General features: G+C 38.3%; 1 protein-coding gene across 1 annotated transcript in view; it reads right to left on the bottom strand.

Moving 5' to 3' along the window:
• The window catches only part of gna13a (guanine nucleotide binding protein (G protein), alpha 13a), a 41,004-nt gene extending 23,848 nt beyond the window's left edge, over positions 1-17,156 (bottom strand). The window contains exon 1 of the mRNA XM_020530536.2: positions 16,583-17,156. Within this exon, the coding sequence (XP_020386125.1) occupies positions 16,583-17,104 (522 nt within the window). The 5' untranslated portion in view covers positions 17,105-17,156. The remainder of the gene's footprint in view (positions 1-16,582) is intronic.
• Between the last annotated feature and the right edge of the window lie 6,363 nt (positions 17,157-23,519).

Here is a 23,519-nt window from a genome sequence, read left to right as displayed (position 1 = left end):
CCACCACTCACCAAGCTTACACAATCAATGACTTCAGCCACTTTCCCCAATTTCCGGAACCCCAGTAAGAGCTGCATATTGAGCAACTTCATTCGGTCTAATCAAAAATGACCTCAATCTCACTAAATACCATCCATATCAATGAACAATGACCCTTAACATATCAGAGGGGATATAATTGGTTAGTCAAGTTACAATGGTCCTTGTGTATCAAGATTCAAGAAAACAAGAATATTTAAAAGAAAAAAACTTACACACAATTTAGAACCCTCATTCTCCAATGAATTCTTAATAATCACATTCAACACTTTAAAAACAGCCACCTGAAATAGCTTGTAAACTTTTGAGTTAACTTCTAAAGATTGCCACCAGACTGTTTCTACAACAAAACAAAATACTCGCTACCATCAAAAGTCCAAGCATTAAATGTGACATATAATGTTAAGTTGGAAAACAGCACCATAACTTGGACTGGAAGAGGAGTAAGCTGTTCTACCTCTAACCTGTTCTAGCATTTGCTACAGTCACAGTTATCATTAGGTTTTTAAAAAAGTACTGACAGCATATGATGCTTTCGAAAATACCCAGCAGTATAATTATAGATTTGTCTTTAAAATTGCTGACTACCTTGGAATAATGTAGTTAGGCACACACAAGGGCAATGTCATAAGTACAAGTTGTGATGGCAACAGCAAGCTAAAGAATTAAAAGCAAACCAGACATCAGTCACTCAAAATGAGATGACTTCTGCCATATTCTCCCAAAATTTACAAATATATGAAATAATTGCTAAGAAAAATAAACATACTCCATTTCCATCCTAGAATAATATTTCTAAATGGTTTAATTTTGGTTTATGACAGCTCTCAATCGAAATAGTTGGATCAAGGACCTGGTTTACATCACTATTAATAGGTCTGCTGCAATGTTGTTAATTAAGATAACCATCCATTATGGGAAATACTGTCTTCATGTTAGGTCTTAAAATGATCAATTCCATTACATTCTCATCAAGCTTCATTGATGATAAAGCTCTGATGTACATGTTATCTCACATTTCTTCTAATTAAGATATCTGCTTTTGATCGAACGTTATAGCAGTAATAGTTCACAACAAGACGTCATTGTTGTTTAAGAAAGCCAAGATTTTTATATGTTCCAATTACTAAGTAAACTAGTATCAAATACGACCTGAACACACTGTTGGATTTTAAATCAAATGAGTTTTACAAATGGAGTGTAAACAGTAAAAAATGATATCATTGAATCATACAACAGATAGAAGAGCATTTGGTCTATAATGCATATACAGGCTTGGCTCATTTATTCAATCAAAACATTTCACGATTAAGTTTCTAATCTACCTTTAATTCTTTAAAGGGAACAACTTCAGCTCTCCAGACACTCCATAAACGTGAAGTTCCTCAATCCTTAATTATATATTATTGCACTACAAAATATACATTTACATAAAGATGAACAGATCTTTTCAGGTTTGCAAATTACATAAAATGGGGTGCGAGAGACTTTTTCAATCTTACTGAGGTCTTTTCACAACTCTACTGATTAAGTGGCTGCTTCTAGACCCAGGAATATCAATGTTGATTCATCAATGTGGTCTGAGTTGCTTTGCCAATTTCTTCCCTTTCTCACTTGGGGGAAGCCCTTCTTTATACTTAGTGATTTCACTAATGACCTATTAGATTAAAACCCAACATATGGAAATCTGCAAATACTAACAAGTGTTTTGCAGTATAGTTTCTTAACTGGTATCCAACATTTCAGTAGCAATGAAGACAATACTTGGTCTGCAAATTAATTATTTGAACACAGAATTACTAAACAAATGTAGCTGAAACTACAAATTTCAAACTATGGAAAATATTACTACAGCGCTTAGTAAAACCAGAACATCAACTCCTCATTTGGAAATAATGGCAGATAATGTAAAACGTTTAGCAGCTTAAAATAAGCTCTTAAATGCCATTTCAATATTGGAACATTACAAAGATGTTTGTCAGAGAACAAGTTCTAATACAGTACACTTATATAATTTGGCTTTGACGCCCAATACAAGCTTTCACTGCCTCCAAGAACACATTGCATTTTGCAGTAGAGCAGAGAACACTTTTCTGGGGACATTTTCTGGGCATTTAAAAAATGTTCCAGATCAGAACGTTAAAGAAAAAAAGACAATGTAAAATGCCAAGAATTTTCACAAACTTGAAGCTGGTATACAATATAATCCCTCCAAATTTTTTGTAATAGTTTCTATTTTCAAGAAAATCATTTTCTAAGTTGATAATTTAAAAACATACATATGTATCAATAATCTAACCACAAACATATAAGTGGGACATAAAAACCGAAAATGCTGGAAATACTCAGTATGTTTCGTGGTAAATATGGAAAGAGAACAAAAGCTAATATTTCTGGTCTAAGACCACTCCTTAGAACACCCCAGACTAAAAGCAGCAACTCCGTTTCTCTCTCCACAGATACTGCCAGACTCACCAAATGTTTACAACATTTTCAATTTTATAGTTCCGATCTCAGAATTGACAGTATTTTGCTTTTATAGAAGTGGTGGCTACAAGTCAGTGGCTACAACAAACTCTCCACAGCCAGAGAACAAAATAATTTGAAGCAACATTATTAACATTCCTTTCTCCCTTGCTGAAAAGGTTCTTATTTATATATTAAAATGACAAAAATTACCAAAAGGTTCATTTTTGCAATCAGTTCAAAGGTTCCAGCACAAGAAGTAGTTTTTACAGATAGCAGCATCTCTCTAATGTAACTATTATGCTCTTAAAGAACATCAGTTTACTGTATCATGTGTTTCCTCAGACTGTTTAATGCTATCCTAACTGACACTCAATTAAATAATTTAAATGTCATTCACTAAAATTCAGCAGCAGGGATCCATGCAAATTTCTTTCATGCCTCCTTCCAACTGCAATGAAGCTATCAAGATAACTGTAGAGACTTTCTGGCTCCAGCTAAGCACAAGCAAATGACCAAAATTAGTACACCAAGTGGGGCATCATAAATGTTACAAGAAAGGGAAAGTAAATCAAGACGGGTGTTCTACATGACGGAGTACCACACTAGCTACAGTGCCCCATCACTTGGCCATGCTTATCCTGAATTGCTGATGGTGGACAAATGCAATTAACTACTTGTCACTAAAATATGTGCTAATTACAAAGTCATTTGCTTAAGCACATGAATATTTCAGACTGTCTGTACCTCATCAAATGCTGCACTTGTATGGTCTTTTCAGAAAGCACCACTGCCTTTAGTCAGCCCTACTGGCCTCAAGAGCTCCGGCAATAAAATGCCAAGATAAATGGGTTTATCACTGCATTTAGTTCAACCACAATTCGGTCCTCCATAGTTGAAGAGCAATTAAAGCTCATTCCTAAACCAGAGTTAAGGACAAAGATGAAAGTAACTTACTAGACCACCATATACTTCAGCCCCAAACACTACACAAGATGCCTGGACTTGGATTATTAACACAATGTGACTAACAAAACCAGCACACCTGGAACCACAAGTGGAAAGATGAAGGACAAAGATGCCCTCTGTTCATCCCAGAAACGTTTCAGTTACACTGGCTTTCTTATTTGGGAAACAAACTGCGGTGCTACTAATGCAGCCACGGGAGGTAGTGGAAAGTACAATGTATTTATCCACTAAACCACTTGAATTGCTGTTTTCATCTCAACACCTGAAATACACTTCCTGTAGGTCAACTAATGTACCAATGTCTCTATGCAAATAAATATTTGCAAGCATGTAATATCACCATTCTCCCTCAGGAAATGCCATGCCTTTACAACCATTGCTAGCGACATCCCAAATATAATTAAATGTACTCAGTGAGAAAGGTTATTAACTAAAACTTGTTTACACATACCTTTTTACACTTTGCATAAAATGCTAAATATATCTATCCACATATTATACTTCCTTAGCAACTTTAAAATACAATAAGTATTGTTGCAACCATGTCTTATGCACCAGCTTATATGTCAATAGCAGCAGAAATCATGGAGTGTCGAAAACCCAGGGGTGATGTGCCCCTGCCAAGTGGTGCAATGGATATTATAAAGTTTCCATTCCCTACACTGCAGCTGTATGCTACAAGGTATTTGGTGAGCACTCAGCACAAATGTAATTGAGGGATTCAAGTCAGCAAGTTCAAGAACATTCCAGTTAGAACATAGAACAGTACAGACAATACAGGCCCTTCGGCCCACGATGTTGTGCCGACCTATTATCCTACTAAGATCAAACTACCCTGCATACCCTACATTTTACTATCCTCCATGTGCCTATCCAAGAGTCGCTTAAAAGTCTCTAAAGTATCTGACTCCACTACCACTGCTGGCAGCACATTCCATGCGCCCACCACACTGTGTAAAGAATCTACCTTTGACATCTCCCCTATACCTCCTCCAATCACCTTAAAATTATGCTCCCTCTTAATAGTCATTTCCGCCCTGGGAACAAGTCTCTGGGTATCCACTCTATGCCGCTCATCATCTTGTACATCTCTATCAAGTCACCTCTCATCCTTCCTCGCTCCAATGAAAAAAGCCCTAGCTCCCTCAACCTTTCCTCATAAGACCTGCCCTCCAGTCCAGGCAGCATCCTGGTAAATCTCCACTGCACCCTCTCTAAAGCTTCCACATCCTTCCGATAATGAAGTGACCAGAACTGAACACAATATTCCAAGTGTGGTCCAAGCAGGGTTTTATAGAGCTGCAGCATAACTCCGCGGCTCTTAAACTCAATTCCCCTGCCATATCACAGTACTTCAGTTCTTTAAATTATTTCATAACTACCTCAGATTTTGAATAAACCATATAAAAAGTTTACTTTCCAGGTTAGAACTGCAAAAGAACCAGCAGGTTTCTGTTAATCAATGTGCCTTTCTAATGCTACATCCAATTCAATATCAGTAATATGCTTATTACAGTGAATTACTTCCAATTTTTGCAGATATTTTACACCACTGTTAGAATTCAAAGTACAACAATTCATCTTCCAAGAATAAACTAAATGTATTTCAGTAGCTTTGCTTGTAATATCTTAATGACCATAAAAGACCCTTCTAGTTTTAGATTTTAGATAAATGGGGACATATTTATAGGTTACGAACTAAAAGACCTGCAGGATATTTTTAAGGAACAAATTAAGAACTAAGTAAATAAGAGACGAGGGGCCAGGTGACATGTTGTAACAGCATGATGTGGGAGCTGGCGGATTCCATTTGATTCATAGTGGCCACATCTGTAACAAGTGTTGGTTGCTTGAGGAATTCCAGCTCGGAGTTGATGAGCTTGACTCGGAGGTTCAAAAACTGCAATACATCAGGAAGGGGGAAAGAGTTGCCTGGATGCTGCATTTCAGGGTGCAGTCACATCCCTTAGATTAATTATCCCAAATTCGATCAGTGGTCAGGGACAGGAGGATGTGACTATGAGTGAGGCAGATAAAGGAATCAGGGGGTAGTGCTGAAGGAGCCTCAGCTCCTGTCTAAAGGGTTTGAGATTTCTGCTCCCTTTGTAGCAGAAAGTGAGGCTATGGAGAAAAGTGGCCATTGCACCTTGACAGAGGGAGCCATTTGGGTGAGGAAGGAATATAATTGTAATCTCGTCTAGGATAGTACACTCAGAGGAATAGAAACTATTCTCTGTAGCCAGGATCAAGAGTTCCAGAGGCTTCAGGACATGTCATCTGGGCTGCAGAGGGACTTGGTGTTCTTGGGAAAACAAGAGTTTCTGCTTTGGGAATACAAGCAGCTAGGTGCTAATTTAAAATGCAGAACCAAACAAAGTAATTTCTAGATTACATGAGCCATGAACTAATTGTCATTAGTTCATTAAGCTTAAAGAGGTAAACATGTGGCATATATAAAAGGTACTACTACAATAAACATGGAGGGCTTCATCATGCAGGTGCACTGGAAAAAAATGGCTTACAAGGGAGGTCAGGAAAATTAAAAGCAAAAGAAAAAAGCATACAACGTGGTGAAGATTAGTGGGAAATCAGAGGATTCAGAAGCCTTTAAAATGAGCAGAGGACAACTAAAAAAGCAAGCGGTGGAAGGAGGGATGAAATGAGGATAAGCCAATTAGTAATATAAAAGAAGACCGCAAAAGTTATTTTTAAAATATATAAAAAGGTAAGAGAAGCAAGAGGGGTACATTGGACCACTGGAAAATGAGGCTGGAGAAGTAGTAATGGGGAGCAAAGAAATGGCAGAGGAACTCAATAGGTGAAATGGTGTTGAGGCAAGGTACTGGTATGGATAGAGTATTGGCTGACTGGCAGAAGGCAGTGCTGAAGGGGTATTTATCAGCATGGCAGCTGGTGACTTGTGGAGTTCTGCAGGGGTCAGTGCGGGGACCACAACTATCCACATTATACAATAGGGAGGCAATGGCTTAGTGGAATTATCGCAGAGACCTGGATAACATTCTGGGGACCCGGGTTTGAATCCCGCCACTGCAGATGGTGGAGTTTGAATTCAATAAAAATATCTGGAATTAAGAATCTAATGATGACCATCAATCCATTGCTGATTGTCAGGGAAAACTCATCTGGTTCCCTAATGTCCTTTAGTGAAGGAAGCTGCCATCCTTACCTGGTCTGGCCTACACATAACTCCAGACCCACAGCAATGTAGTTGACTCTGAACTGCCCTCTGGGCAATAAATGCTGCCTAGCCAGTGACACCCTCATCCCGTTGACGAATAAAGGATAATCTGCACGAAGGAACAGAGGACATTTTTGCTAAGTTTGCAGATGACATAAAGATAGGTGAGGAATAGGCACTGTTAAGGAAGTGGGGAGGCTGCAAAAGGACTTGGACAGGCTAGATGAGTGGGCAAATAAGTGGCAGATGGAATACAATGTGGTAAAGTGCAAGGTTATGCACTTTGATAGGAAGAACAGAGGTGCAGTCTATTTTCTAAATAGGGAAAGACTTCAGAAATTTGAATTTGGACTTGGGAGTCCTAGTTCAGGTTTCTCTTAAGGATAACGTGCAGGTTCATTCAGCAATTAAAAAGTCAAATGCAACGTAAGCATCATTTCAAAAGGGCTAGAATACAAGAGCAAAGATGTACTGCGGAGGCTGAATAAGGCACTAGTCAGGCTGGAAGTGGAATATTGAGGACAATTTTGGACCCCCTATCTAGGGAAGGATGTGTTGGCCTTGGAAGGAATCCACAGGTGGTTTACAAGAATGATCCTGGTGATGAAAGGTCTTGTCATGTGGAGGAGCGGTTGAGGACTCTGGGTCTGTTCTCAATGGAATTTAGAAGGAAGAGGGGGATCTTATTGAAACTTACAGAATATTGAGGAGTCTGGATAGAAATGGACATGGAGAACATGTTTCCATTTGGAAGAGAGTTAGGGCCCAAGGGCAAGGCCTCAGTGAAGGGATGATCCTTTAGAAGGAAGAGGAGGAGGAATTTCTTCAGCCAGAGGGTGGGGAATCTGGGAACTCATTGCCACAGAAAAGTGTGTGGAGGCCAAATCATCGAATGGATTTAAGACAGAGATAGGTAGGTTCTTGATTAGGAAGGGGACCATACATTATGGGGATAAGGCAGGAGAATGGGGTTGAGAAACATATCAGTCATGATTGAATGGTAGAGCAGACTCGATGAGCCAAATGGCCTAATTCTGCTCCAGTAATTTATGGTGTTAGATTATAAATCCCTCTCATTTCAACTCCAGTATTCTATATAAAAACCTGAAAGAACTGCAGATACTGTAAATCAGGAAGAAAAACAGAAGTTGCTAGAAAAGCTCAGCAGGTCTGGCAGCGTCTGTGAAGAAAAAAGTTATTTCAGGTCCGGTGACCCTTCCTCAGAACTCCATAATCTCACTTCAAAATACATACAAACTGCTTGGTGCACTATTTATAACTGATGCAGACTCATGCTTTTTTAAATTCATGTTATCATTGTTTGTGGGGTCAATTAGCTGGACAGCTGGTTTGCAACGCAAAGTAATGCCCAGTGGGGTTCAATTCCTGCATCAGTTGAGGCCATGAAAGAATCTCCTTCTGAACCTCCCTTCCCCTGTGGCATGGTAATCCTCTATACTCCAGTAGATCTATAGCAACTCTACTTTCATTATTTTATGTCACAAAAAGCTCTACAATATTCAATTACTAAGCTTTATAAAGCAACTTAAATCCAAATATTTCTGATAACTTCAACTTTAGACAGAAACATTACAACTGACAATCATGTTAAACTTTTGAGACACAAATCACACTATCTTCATGAAGTGTTACTAAACTTACCCTCTTAAAATGGTAAACAAAAGAAAGGGACCAATTCAGAATGGCAGCCTTACAGCGGTCTTGTCATACCTTATTGCAACTGCCAATAGCTTTTGCATGCTGCATTTAATTAAAATGAAAAATGAAAATAAATGTATTCTTCAAGGTCAATGGTGCCCATTTTTCTGACTTTCAACCACAATTGTATTAAGTTGTCTGAACTATTTAATATGATCTATTTTCCAGGGAATGTGCCACAACAATGTGCACAAAATGCAAAGAAGTTTTCTTGATGATGCCAAAAATCAGAACAAGTTCATTTTTTAAAATAACAATTTGCAGCTAAAAATTATAGCCCAGAACTATTAGACTAAAGGATCGTGTAAGACTGACAGATGCCTAGTATATCCAGGGGTTATCTCCTTCCCTTTATTACTTCTGCATCCTGCCCCAAGACTAATATGAAAACTAATAAAACAAAGAACTGAGGACGCTGGAGATTCAAAACAAAAAAGTGCTGGAGAAACTCAGCAAGTCTGGTAGCATCTATGGAGAGATGCTCTGTTTCTCCAGCAATTTCTGCCCCAAGACTAGTTCCATTAGTTAATTATACCCCCAAAAAATTTATAAAGTACCTACTGTTGATATTAAACACTGATCATGGTTAAATAGTGGAAGATTTATATTGCAATGTATCTTAAATATCACTGAGATATTTCAGTTCCCCATACCAACCAGCTTCTGCACATCTCCAAGCCTGTTTCTTAACTGTTCCCCCAACCCCAGTAAACAACCTTATACTAAGAAAACTACCACAGGAGTCAGGCTTCCTGAATTTATATCACACTGAACCCCAGCCATCAGTAATGGCTCAAGACATTTATTTTACATTAGGCTCTGCTGGAATCACCCCAGATAAGATCCAACTAGACTAAACCATGCTCCCAGGTTCTGATATCCAGTAACAGTATTTTATCAAGCGTGTGTCCCTGTAGACTAAAATCTCCTGAGCTCTAAATTCTAGTGTCCCTGAACTCACAATAAGAAGACCAGTCAGCTGATATTTAAACTCAAGTGTCCATTCAAAATATTTTGCCAAATTAAGAATCCTAATTTTCTTTCAACAGAATGGAGGGCCAAAGATCAAAAAATGGAACAAACACAGTTGAGGAAGAGTCACTCGACCCGAAACGTTAACTGATTTCTCTCCACAGATGCTGCCAGACCTGAGCTTTTCCAGCAATTTCTGTTTTTGTTCCTGATTTACAGCCTGTGCAGTTTTTTCGGTTTCTATCAAAAAATGGAAACCTGACACAGCGTGCCACATGAGAACACCAAAAAGTTTCAACTTAATTAATTGAAGCAAATAAGAGTTTTATATGCATACTGACTTTAAATTACTGGTTGAAAGGGTCACGATTCAACGGTAATTTCCAGAAGTTTCCATATTGAAAACTACCTGAAGGGGAAACACTTGCAGGGCTCTGTGGAAAGAGCAGGGATTGCTCTTTCAAAGAACTGATACAAGCATGAACTAAATGGTCTCTTTCTGTGCCAAATGATTTTGCGATTCTAAAACAAAACTGTCCAGTCGCCGGTACTCAAGATAAAAATTTAAGAATCAGAATTCAGAATTAAGAATTAAACTGAAAGCATATAACATGGAATAGGAATTGAAAGACAATATTAAACTGACAAAGAGTCAACAAAAATTCAAGCACAGCATCACATGTCAAAGAACTAAAAGAAAAGGAATGAAAACAAGTGAATTACAGACATTAAATGGAGAATTGACACTTTGAAGAGGTATTTGAATTTAAAGAAGCACTTTTTTCTTTCTCCAAAAGGGCAATAATTTTACCCTAAAGAATTAATAAAGCTTCCGATGTGAGCTTCTGAAATCAGAAAGAATGGCTTCATTAATAGAGGTTTCACAATGTGTAATGATTACATTTTGATAATCAAATGCAGTTGGCAGCAGGAAAGAAATCAATTTGAACATGGTGTTCTGAACAGAGAACCCTCCTTCATTATTACTCATCTCAGAAATACAGCCAGTCAAAAAAGGGAAGTGATGCAACTGGCAGCAGTAATGTATGTTTTTCAACTGCTTCATCTTCTAATAGTTACTTGACCATGTTGCCATTATATCCTCTGTAAACCTCAGATCAGCCTTGTAAAAAAAATACTAAACATTAATTTCCAAGAAGCAAATATACCCAAGTTATTTTTACTTTCCTCCAAGTTTGAACATAAAAAATGATTTTGCAATGAAAGTACAGCAACTTCTGAAAATCCCTTAAGTCAATATCTTCTGTAACTACTGAACAAATTAGCATAGAAAAGCTAACACAAACTTGTGAACATTGAAGAATTTCAAGCTTTTAAGGTGAACGTTCCTTCAAAGAGGAATCGATATTTTAACTAGTAGATTCAAAACCTGTAGATCTAGTGCTCATTAATTCACTAAACTTTTTGGCACTCTTATTCTCCTTCCTTCACTATCAAGGTCAGTGACTCATGCTGGGTTTATACTGTCAAGTGCATTCTCATAACCTAAACTAAATAGGTAACTGAGCTAGCAGGCTATTCAACAAAGGAATATCTCGAAATGAATTACTGCCGAATACGTACATGCTTCCCAACAAAAGTCAACAGGCACCAAATCAACATGAGTATCATAATTCATTCCTTATCAGCATCCTCATCCTGGGACCGTGAGGCAAGTCGATTCCCTCAGTAGCCCAGAGTGAAATTGACTAAGAACACAGCAAAGAACATAATCTAGGATTTTCTAAAGACAAAAGTTAACCCGGTGAACTACAATAAATGACTTCTCATTTTTAAAATAGCATATTTTGGACATTGTTGCAAATTAAATTTTAAAATCTTTTCTTTCTCCTTTGGTATCATTAAAATAGTGCTTTCCCATTTCAAAAGCATACTGAGATTCTGGCACCCACTATTTCATGTTTAAATGGAGAGACTGCAGAGCTGAGTGGAAAGAGGGATCTGGGTATGCTGGTACATGAATTTTAAAATAAAAAGTACGCAGGTGACAAATGGAATACTGGCTTTTATTGCAAGGGGAATGGAATAGAGAAGTAGACAAGTTTTGTTGCAGGACTCGGTGGGATCACATCCCCAGTAGTAGGCAAGTTTGGTCTCGTTATTGCACTAGAATCAGTTCAGAGAAGGCTTGCATGATTCTTCATGGGATGAAGGCCTTATCCTATGAAGAAAGGTCGAACAGATTGGGCTTTATATTCATTAGAGTTTAGAAGAATGATGGATTATCTTATTGAAACATTATAAAATTCTGAGAGGAGTTGATAGGACGAACCCTGAGGATATTTCCTCTTATAAAGGGAGACTAGAACTAAGGGACACAGTTTAACAAGTGGCCTTGCTTTTACGACTGTGATGTTTTATTTCTCTGCCAGTACTCGTTCTACGGAATTCTCTTCCCCAGAAAGCAATGGAAGCCAGCTAATCAAGAGTATTAAAGAATGTTCAACTGATTTGCAATTAGACTAGGGAATCCAGAGTTATTGGTGGAATGGGGCAGACAAAGTGAAGTTGAGGCCACAATCAGTTCAGCAAAGACCAACAAGCCTAATCTTGCCCAAGTTGATATTCATCCATAGACACACTCCTTTATTCAAAAGGAAGTTTTTACATCTACTTGTAATAAAATTTCACATACAATACTATTGCAGTCAAGTAATGACAGTCACCAACCTAACCCAAGATTTCGTCATATTATACCAAGAATATTGAGGATCAAGCACTTTGTGAATTCCACATGCAGTTGAATGGCAGGATTCAGATTCAGTCTTTTTAAATAGATTTCCTGCATTAGTTAAATGTCCAATTTTAACTTTTGAAAAATCTATTCCAAAAAATTATGAAGTTTCCAGAGTCAATGGACTCTGATTGGTTTTTGGCTGTAGAATCGCAAATTCCAGAACCCAGAATATATTTTTCTTTTCCACACCTTTTGAGATTAAATATAAAGTTCATGTCCAACCTCCGGACTTGGTATATAAATCTGGAAAGGTCCAACTTAACCTTCAGTCCAGGACCCAGATTTGCTGATGCTGTATTGGATTGAGCAGATGGTACCAAAATTCTCATTGTTGACAATGGTTTTGAGCTAAAAAGCTGAGAATTTTAACTTGTTAGCAATTACAAATTTAAATTACTTACACATAGGTGGAACTGGCAGCTCTGCCAAGCTTAAATCTAAAATTCCAATCACATCAGTGAACCTTTCCACTGCATGAGATGCAATGAAAGCACCAAAAAAAAAACAATGATGGAAAACAGCAAATCCTAGTCCTGTCTTTTTCACATCAATTTTTTCAGAAATAAAAATTCTCAAGTCTGTATAAGGAAATTAACATTTCCACTTAATAATCGAACTCTAGCATTTTTAAGAAATACCCAGAAGAGTGAAAATGAAGAAAAGAATCACTGTGACGATTTTAAAAGAAAGGCTGAAAGAAAAAAATATTCTAGTGAACACTATCAATATGCAGTACCAGAGTCAAAAAGTCTCAAGGGCAAGTGACTAAATTGTGGAACTTACTGAAGTTGCTAAAATAAGTGGACTGAGGGATAGGATAGATTTTGAAAGAAGGTAAAGATTTGCAATTTGATGTGGCATGAGATAGGAAATAAATGAAGGCTAATAAAGATAGCTGATTGGTTCATGTGTTCATATGGCCAGTGAAGCTTGGTTCAGGGGATGAGGTGGGTATTGCAAAGAGTCTAGAATCAAGAAGACATAGATAGTTGTCTCACTAGAAGAAAACGAAGGATCAGAGATTAAGTACAGGTTGATAAACATTTTCTTCCTTTACAATCCCTGCTCTCTTGGGTGATCAAATGGGATAAAATCAACAAAATTGAACTTTTCAGCTTGCAGCTGCATTTCAAAAATCTGACAATTGGAACATTTGAACGGAAGTGAACCTGTATGTATCGCAGACTGCAATTAAAACTGTCAAATGTAAACTCATAAATGCCAAGATCCTAAACCCTAGAAGTAACTAAATTAATAGCAGTGTGGAAATATACGTAGACAATGGAGCCACTGGCCTATGTGTGGAGTGATCTCAAAAGTTATTAATTCATTTAAAAATGATCATTCTTGCCAAAGCAATATATTTCATGAAATTAATCTTTGTGAGTCAAAGAAACAAATCAGAAACTAAAATTTAAGCAGGCAACTTCCATAAAATCTAACAGGTAAAAATCAAGTTAAGAATCACATGCCAAGAACGGAGGTCAAGGACGAAACACAGTAAAACAGGGGACCAAGGTGCAGGGGAGGTGGAGGAGAGCTGTCCGTGCAAGAGGGGAAGGGAAACTGCAACCAAGGAAGGAGGGAGAGCAAAGCAAAGCAAAGGAGACAGACAGAGACACATACATGCAGAGAGACAATTTTCTTCTTGTTTAATTGTTGCACACGTTGAAAGTAAATGTTAAATGCAATACCATGTATTACACATCCATATACAAATCACAGTTCCAATTGTTATATAGGATGTTAGTTGATTGCTGTACTTTTTAAAACCTAAAGTGAGACTTGACAAGAGGTACAAACTTTCAACTTACTGAAATATAAATCAATTCTAGAACCAAATCACTTTCATTAGTCTATGCATGTGTGCAAAGTATTCCATTGATTATTTCTTTGCATCTCATTGCATCTCATGCAGTGGAAAGGTTCACTGATGTGATTGGAATTTTAGATTTAAGCTTGGCAGAGCTGCCAGTTCCACCTATGTGTAAGTAACAATAAATTTTAGCAATTACAAATTTAAATAAGTGTAAATATTTAACAGAAGTTGATATTTTAGTAATGTTTCTAACATAGGTAATAATTACAAAGCATTCAAAAAGTCTTTGTTTCTGTGTTTCATAATTCCTCTTGCTTCATGCCATGCTTTCATTTCTCGACAACTAATTGCTCTTTAGCTGAGGTACTTGACAGGGCTTTAAAGAAAAAGAAACAGTTTCCACATTCCCCACAGAATTAGTGAAATATACAGACATTAGCACCAAATACAATTAATCAATACATGCACAGTTAACCTATCATTTTCAGTTAATGACCTTCAGTTCTTAAAATTTGTTAGTATTTCAAAGAAAATTTGATGTTAATTTAAATATTTACAGTTTTATGATCAGTCCAATTAGGTTACTCAAGAACCATGAACTTTATAATTGACTGACTTGCAAAGGAGGTCTAGATTATGTTACAAATTATCCAATCACAACAAAGAATTTACGATAATTTCCAAATGCTGCAGACCAGTGTACATTCAGGTGAATATAAAGAATGAAGCATCAGAATTGTTTAGTACAAAATGTCCTTGGTTTGGGTTTAAAAGAAATTGGCTTACCAGAGTTAAGACATGCAATTTGTAAAGTTAAACAAAATTATTCTCAAGAGATATACTGCCAATTCAAACGGAGGATGTAACTGGTTCACTTCAGAAGGGGTGGAGGCAATTCAAATTCCTACATTGGCTATGACTCCAATTCACTTGCATTTGTTGCACTGTATCAGCTCTTGATGACATGTAAATTCAGAGTAGGAAAATAGGACACATGCTATGTTACCTCATTGAATCACACTATCAACGAAATCATAACATCTTCTTCAACAGTTACAGAAATATGCTCCGCTGAGCTCACCTACTCCCTGATTTGGGATTATAAACTGCCTACCTTGGTTAAATAAAACGTAAGAAAATTCCACTGATTACTATGACAGATACAGGAAAGTCATTTTCTAAATTTAATAGACTAGATTTGTAGCGGGATTATAGGGGAAAAAAAAGTCATAAAATCATACAATACGAAACAGGCCCCTTAGCCCATCTAGTCTGCACCAAGAAAACAAAACTAGGCTAAATTTACACAAATCTTACCTTCCAGCACTTGGCCTATAGCCTTAAAAATGATATTTCAAGTGCTCATCCAATACTTGTTAAAAGTTACGAGGCTTCTCTCCTCAACAATCCTACTACCTACTCAGTAACCCAAACCCCCTTGGTATCCCAGATTCCAAACACCCTCTGGGTAAAGAAATGTTTTCCTCAAATCTCCTGTAAAGTTCTGCCTTTCAACTTAAATTTCTGCTCCCTTTAACCAAGTTAAGTCAGATAATTCACAGCAATGCTATAGGCCTCATTTACTCTTAAAAACTAATTTCTGATTTCACTTCCTCTTGCTACATTTACTAATTATATCTACCTAATCAAAAGAAACCCCTTTGAAGTCATCACACCCACCCAAATTACGTCATGTATGAAGTGTTGATTTCTCATAACTTCAAAACATTTTGCACACTAATTCACTCAGATTGGAAAAAAAAACTGTACTGTCTATTGACTGTCAGCAGGACATTAGTAAACTAGTGTTTTAAGACATGTAACCTAGAGTCCTAACCTCACCTCGAAACATGGTGACAATTATTGTGACAGGCTTGGATATTAAAGACAAAATTAAACTTTATTTCATTCAGTCCTACTATTTTTATTAGTATGTTAAACAATTACTCTCCAAATAAATAATATTTCATAAATACATAAATTTTAAATTTGTCACTTTTCTCAATGATGGGTACACCTTCACTAATTTCTGATCACAGCCAAAAACAGACTTAAAAAGATGGATTATAACGCACAGGTATATGTCAAAAAAAGTAAGACAACAAATATTAGTCACAAAAATTACGTCTTTGTTAAGATGGGGCGATTTTCAATATTATTGGTAAGTTTCAAATACAATCATAAACGCAAGGGTCAAAGACTAGAACATTTTCCATGGCAGAAATTACACAAAATTAACTCTGTACTCCTCAAAGCTTAAAACTCCGAGACACTTTCGATCTTCAAACTACATACAGCATATACGAATAAACGTGTGCGTTTTGTATACATTCAAGTTTACGGCCCACGAATAGGAAGAGACTAATTGCGGTTGAACGAAGCTTTAAATAAAAGTTTAAAAATAGGGAGTGGACGTGGTTATTTCTAAATAGAAGAACCTACGGGGTCAAAAAGATCGTGACTGAACATCTTAGGTGATGAAGTTTATTGGAGAGTACAGAACTTAACAATAAAAGCCCCCCATCCGCCCAAAGCTGCCACTCAGAACACACCCTCCAGGAAGCCGAGGGCTTCTCGTTCCGTTCCCCAGGGCCAGGGCCTTTCAAAGCCCGCGTACTTTCCCCGGCTCCGAGTTACTCACCAGCTGGAACTCCCTGCGTCTATCGTACGCGTTCTGAATACCACTATCCGCCCACAACGATCTGATGGCCGGCAAGTAATTGAGAAAAACCCGCGTCTCCATGAGGCCTGCGGCTGCCCCGGTCAACGCCCTGGTGTCGAAACTCATCAGGACCTCGCCGTTCTGCTGGTTGCCGGGGTCTCCCCAAGGGATGCGGAGCTTTTCCCTGGCATCCACCAGGACTCGGATCCCCTTCAAGATGTTGCTGTAGATGGTCCCCCTGAACTCCTCTTTGGCCTTCTGGTCGAAGTCCTGGCCATGAATAATTCGCATCTGCTTGAGGAAAGTGCTTTTACCGCTCTCGCCGGCCCCGAGCAGCAGGATCTTCACCAGCCGCCGCACGTAGGTCTTATCCCGCGAGATGAGCTCGTCGATCTGCTTGCTCTTGCGGAGCTGCTCGACCTCTCGCTGGGTGAGGACACAACTCGGAAAACAAGCGGCCAGGAGGGAGCGGGACGGCAGGAAATCCGCCATCTTTAGCATTCGATAACATAGTGAGGGCGCGCGGTCACAAGGCGCGTTACCGCCGCCCACGTTGGGGCGAGCGCTCAACGTCACGCACACGCACCTACCTCACTGGAGCGCCACTACCGGCTGGAGGACCAAATCGCTACTCAGGGCTCAGAAGTTGAAATCTGGCGGTCAATACCCAGATTGTTCGCACTGGTCACGCACGTGGACAAAGTGATACCGCGGAGGTTAGGTGTTACAGGTTGTAAATAAGGATTCAGTGTAGGCAAAAAGCTGCAAAAATAGAATTTGTTGGAGAATTGCCTCGTTGCCAGTTGTATTGTGTAGAGCACAGCACTCCAGGATGATGCAGTACACGAGACACTATCTGGACTATTCTAGAGGTCAACGCCCAACAGACCGGCCAAGCAGCGAAACTGCATCTTTAGCAGCCCTATGCTGACAACTCAGACTTAGGCAAGATTCAGCTCCTCGATATTGATCACAAATCTTTTATCCAAAGATTGTGTTCATACTGATATTCTTTTTGAAGTTTGTGAACTTTAATCACCTTACAACAAACCAATGATTCATAAGAGTGATTGAACTTCTGACTAGTTTTCCTGGTTGACAAGGGGAAGAGCCATATAAGAAAAAGTCAAGATTTAAAAATATCAAGCTGCCTTTTGCAGCTCATTATAAAATGTGGGTTTAGAACATAAGAACTAGGACCATGAGTAGGCCATTCAGCCCCTCTAGCCCATAACCTTGCAATCCATTACTAATTAAAACCCTGTCTATCTCCTCCTCAAGTTTACTGAATGTCCCAGCATCCACTGTACTCTGCGATAGTCAATTCCGCAAGTTCACAACTCTTTGAGAAAAGTAATTTCTCCTCATCTCTGTTTTAAATTTGCTACACCTTAGCCTAAAACTATAACCTCTCATTGTAGACTGCTCCACATGAGGAAACATCCTTTTTACTTCTACTTTGTCATCCCCGTTAGCATCTGAGTGTATAAGCCTAAACTGCTCAATATCTCTTCAGAAGGCAAACCCCTCATCTCTGAAAACAATCTAGTTTCACATCTAATAACTGTTGCAGTCAATATGGTTTGTGGTAGACTATGCATAAATTGGCATGAAAATATTTTGCACCTCAGGCTGTGTTTCCCTTTATTTATGTACTTTAGTTCTGTATGTAAGTCTTTGAATGTAAAGACTTTGATGGAGTGAGATTTTGTTTTCTATTTTAGGTACTGAGGGACCTAACACAGCCAAATGCAGAGTAAGTCTTCCTCTACTGTGGTTTAACGGTGAGTTGGGGGGTTCTTTTGCATCCTTTTTCTGCTTGTATCATAAATGGTGGAAATTCTTCCTCCCACCCTATGTCTATACCATAACAAGATATAACCAATGACCATTAACACCAATTGTTATGATGTCTGAACAAGATTGCCAATTGAGTGAAAAATTGCAAATAGAAACAAAGAATTTATACATAAACTCAGCAGGACAGAGAAACAGAATTAAATGTTTCAGATTGATTTCATTGACCTGAAACATTTGGCAGAATCTTTTTGGGGAAGTGAGGGTCTCAGTAGCTGTTTAGAGAGCTAGTACGAGACATATGCTGATCAAATCTATTGCAATTAGCAAGCCCACTGGCAGGCCTTCACCTGCAATTAAGGTGTACAAATCACGCCCAGTGACAGGTACTGGCCAATGAGGGGCTAGAAACTGAGTAGGAGAAGGCTATGGCTACTGCCAGAAGGACACTCCAGGATTGAACCGGTGTATGTTGTGATTTGTGGCATGGGAGTTCGGGAGTGGTGTTCTGGATTTGGGGATTGTGGGGCAGGGAACACAGATTCATAAGCAAAGGCAGTGATCTGGCCTTCAACATCTATCCCCTCAACCTATGTCCATTCCCTCGATCAAGCACTGAACACCTTCACTCACCATCCCAGTTGGCAAGATGTCTGCAAGGTTTACCTGTTGAGAATGCTATATGCAACAAGCTTGTTTGGAGCCAGGTTAATTCCAGCAATGGCGAGCTGTAGTCCTTGCTTAGCCACAAGGCATCAATTAATGGTGAGGAATAAAGTTTGTCATGGACCTTCCCTCCACGAATTTGATTCTAGTGGAGGCGACTGGGTGGGTTAGGTGCCACCCTGCTTAAAAAAGTTGCCATCCTACCTCCAAACTGGCAATCAATAGGAGCACAAAATACCGCCCCACAATTCTGTTTCTCTCTACAGATACTGCCTGACGTATTGAGGTTTTCCAACTTTATTTTGTAATTTCAGATCACAGCATCCACAGCATTTTGATTTTGCAGTAGACTGAAAAATTGCTTTGATCTTAGCCTTAGTTTCTACGTTAAGATTGCCTTCACCTTTTCTAGATTTCTCCCACTAGACAATGAAGTTTCTCTTTACCTATCCTCTTGAATTAATCTGTCAATTTAAACACCTTAATTATATTAAAGCTCAACCCTGTAAATGGAGGGGTGTTAACATGATCTAATGATCACAGTCTTCAGTCTCTTCGAGCTTCGTTGATTGTCTTGTGGTTAGAGAAGAATTTACCAATGTTTTTCTAAGTTGACTTAATTGTTTTCTTCTCCTGTCTAAGGAGACTTTGTGGGTGTGAGGCATGGTGGAGTGGCAGGGGTGGATAAGCTTTATGGTATTTTGGGATGGAACAAACTAGATAGAACAGCTGTTTATTTCTGTTTTATTTCCCAAATGTTTGTATGTTTATATGTGTCTGATGTTGGGAGTGATCTTAGATTTTTAAGTGTATCATTATTAGTGGAGCTCCTAGGGTATTACTCATGATGAGTAATGTTATTTCATAATGACAAAGGGAACTTGCCATATAATGCATTGATGTACAGTGACCAAGTCTAATTTTTGCATGGTATGTGCATTTTTAAGAGTGTTCTTGGAATATAATTGCGTGATTCTGTCCAGTTTTCTGCAAACTTTGAATTTACAATGGATTCAATTGTTGTCTTGTATCTTTTAAGAACCTAAGATATTGGCAGTGTTCCTACCCCCAGACCGGGAGGTCTGGGTTCAGGTCCCATCTGCTCCAGAGGTGTGTACTAACATCTCTGAACAGGCTGATTAGAAAAATTTGTTAAATAAAAACAAGATCTATAGCAAATTATAACATAATTGAGGTAGATAATCAAGCACTTGGGAACATGGGCCTGGAGGAAAATACTATGTTTTATTAATGCTGAATTGCTATTCTTGGGTTTATCAGATATCCTTGGTTTGATTTGAGTTATGGTTGTCACATGTACCTAAGTATAGTGAAAAGTCTTGTTTTGCATGCAGTACAGTCAGATCATAACATATAAAGATCACAGGGTGATTGAACAGAGCGAGGAATACAAAGTTACAGCTGCAAAGAAGGTGCACACAAAGCATGATCAACACAAGGTTTGAAATTTGAGAGATCCATTCGAAAGTTTAATAACAGAGGGGAAGAAGCTGTCCTTGAACCTGTTGGTATGTGTGTTTAAGCTTTGGTTCTTCTGTCTGTTGGAAAAGGTTGTAAGCGATTGTAGGCAGGGTTGGAGGGGTCTTTGATGTTGGCTGCCTTTCTGAGGCATCAGGAAGTGTAGATGGAGTCAATGGATGGAATGTTGGCTTGCATGATGGTCTGGGCTGTGGTCACAACTTTCTGTAGTTTCTTACAGTCCTGGGGAGAGCATTATCAAGCCGTGATGCATCTAGATAGAATGCTTTCTATGGTGCATCAACAAAAGTTGGTGAGAGTCCTTTTATGTATATGCTGAATTTCCGTAGCCTCCTGAGGAAGAAGAGGTGATGATATGTAGAGAACTTACAGCATAGATCTTTGTGATTTAGTCCAATTTGTTTCCTACTTTTATGATAAAGGATGAATGACAGGTATTAGCACGAATTTATAAAATACTAAGTGCAGTTCTTAAAAGGGTAACAACCCCTAAAGTACAAGTTAAGCAAAAGAGAAACTTAAATTTAAAATTTAGTTTCAGGTGTTGGAGAAAGCCTCATGCATACTAGTGAGCAGTACACTTGATTGGTCTATGCTGGCATTTATGCTTCACTTGAGCCTCCTTCCACCTTACCAAATCTAATTCTCAGCCTGGTTTTGAAGTTTTAAGGTTTTGGAAGAATCCCAACATTTGGACAGGAATGGGGTGGATTGTGGAGGAATTTTGTCCAGGTTCTGGGGCTTGGCAACAATAAGAAGGCCTAGGGTTTAGTAGTAAGGAGGGTGTTCTTTTTTTTAAAATAGAAAATATCAACGTAACTGTTTGAATAAACCATTTAAAGAAGTGAAGAGAAATGCTCACCTTAGCAACACAGTGACTCATCGCAATTATTACTGTTAATTCAACGTTAATTTTGAATGGTTTAGCCTTAATGAAAAGTAGGGAAAGAATTAAACATCTTGCTAGTAATTTCTTGACTACTTGTTTTTTCCAAATCTTACAAAATCTGTGTGTACATTATCTGCAGTGCCATAGCAGTAAAGTATTGCTAAAGACATTTCAGTATGTAATAAAAACAAATTGCTGGAGATAGTCAACAGGTCAGGCAACATCAATGATAAGAGAAATAGAATTAATATTTCACATTAATGGCCTGTGTCAGCCAGCTCAGTTCTGTAAGTCTATTATAGGACCCTTAAGTGATATCTCAAGAGGCCTCAAATGTCTTCTCGAGCCAAACTCCCATCCACGCAGGAGGCACTTGAATTTATTTCTGTCTCTGCTGTCGTTCCATTCAGATCTGCTTGCTCCATACCACTTTCCTCTTGCTTTCTTTTTGACAACAATATCAATGTAGATCCTTAGTTCATTATGATAGTGCCATGCCTGTAGTTAATATCCTATTGTATTTTGTAAATGTCTATTGTTTCATCAGGTTTCTTTCATAAACTCAAAATAATTTGTTTATTACTACATAAAACTCATTCCTAAAACCAAGTGCAATACTGGTTAACATCTAAACTATAATTCAGAATTAGAACTATATCCCCTTAGTCCCAACATGGTCACAAAAGAAAACCATCACTGCATAGATGCAATTTGTTGAAAAAAGACAGGGGAGAAAATAACTTCTGGAAAAGCTCAGCAGGTCTGGCAGCATCTGTGAAGAAAAAAATCAGAGTTAACGTTTCGGTTCCGGTGACCCTTCCTGAGAACACCTGAAACGTTAACTCTGATTTTTTCCTTCACAGATGCTGCCAGACCTGTTGAGATTTTCAAGGAATTTCTGTTTTTGTTCCTGATTTCCAGCATCTGCAGTTCTTTTGGTTTTTATGAGAAAATGACTTCTGTTGACCAAATGTCAGAAAACAATGAAGATAATTTCATGACTTCTCATAGTCCATCTGATTTCCTGTCAACAAAATTGAATTACTGACAGCTGTAAACTGATGGAAGATGTTCACTTTGGATTGAAATCAAGCTGGATCAGAGACTTTGGAAAGTAACAATAGATCAGCTTTTCATTGTAGATAATCAATAATACTGATATTTGGAAACTTTCCAGTTCTTAGAAATCTCTGCTGAGAGGGAGAGGTGGAGACTTGCATCTACTGCGTTTCTTTGTTACTGACTGTCTAGGTCTGTAAAACAGAAAACTAAGTCCAGAAAGGTTGCTAGGAACCACTAGCATAGAGGTTCCCCATAGTCTTTTCATAGCTGGGTCTTTCAGCAAATAAGAGCCATAAATGCCTATCTCTCATCTCCCTAAAAGCTTTCTTGCCTTTTTGCCAAAGTCTCTTGACTTTCTATAGATAGCAGATAAGCCACAGCACATATTAAGCTGTTGACTTCATTTCTAAGACAACATATGGTTAAAAACCCTATTCAATCTAGCAAATTTCCAAACCATTCCACACCTTCCAGTTTTTCAACAGCCTCTAAATATAAATATCTATTCTCAACTGTAAATTTTCACTTTCCTCATTAGATAAGAAACTGCATTTTTCACATTTCTATTTGTAAGTAACCAACCATATTGCACATTTCCCCTTTTTTGAATTTTCTGTCCAATTACATTATCGAAAGAGCAGAAAAACTGTATAACTCCCTCCCTAATGGCACTGTGCCTCTCGCAATCTGTCAGTGTTCACACTTAAAACATAAAAGGAGCTCCAAAACTCATGCAGCTCATGCACCATCAATTCAGCTAACTTTTCATCATGGCTAGTAGAACACTCGGATCTGAGAGCATTTCACCAAAAGGCTTTCATGGGACAGGAGCACAAGCTCAAAAGGATGAGCACCTTACAGGTATCTCAGATACGATACACACCACAGATTGGTTTCTTTGGAGCAGAGAAGGTTAATAGAAATGCTTAAGATTATGAGGGACATGGACAAGAGTGTACAGAAAATATACGTTCCTTTTAGTTCAAGGATCAATAACAATAA

Source organism: Rhincodon typus, chromosome 23 (genome assembly GCF_021869965.1).
Source record: "Rhincodon typus isolate 14 chromosome 23, sRhiTyp1.1, whole genome shotgun sequence".
Lineage (NCBI taxonomy): Eukaryota > Metazoa > Chordata > Chondrichthyes > Orectolobiformes > Rhincodontidae > Rhincodon > Rhincodon typus.
This window is presented reverse-complemented; position numbering and strand designations above follow the sequence as displayed.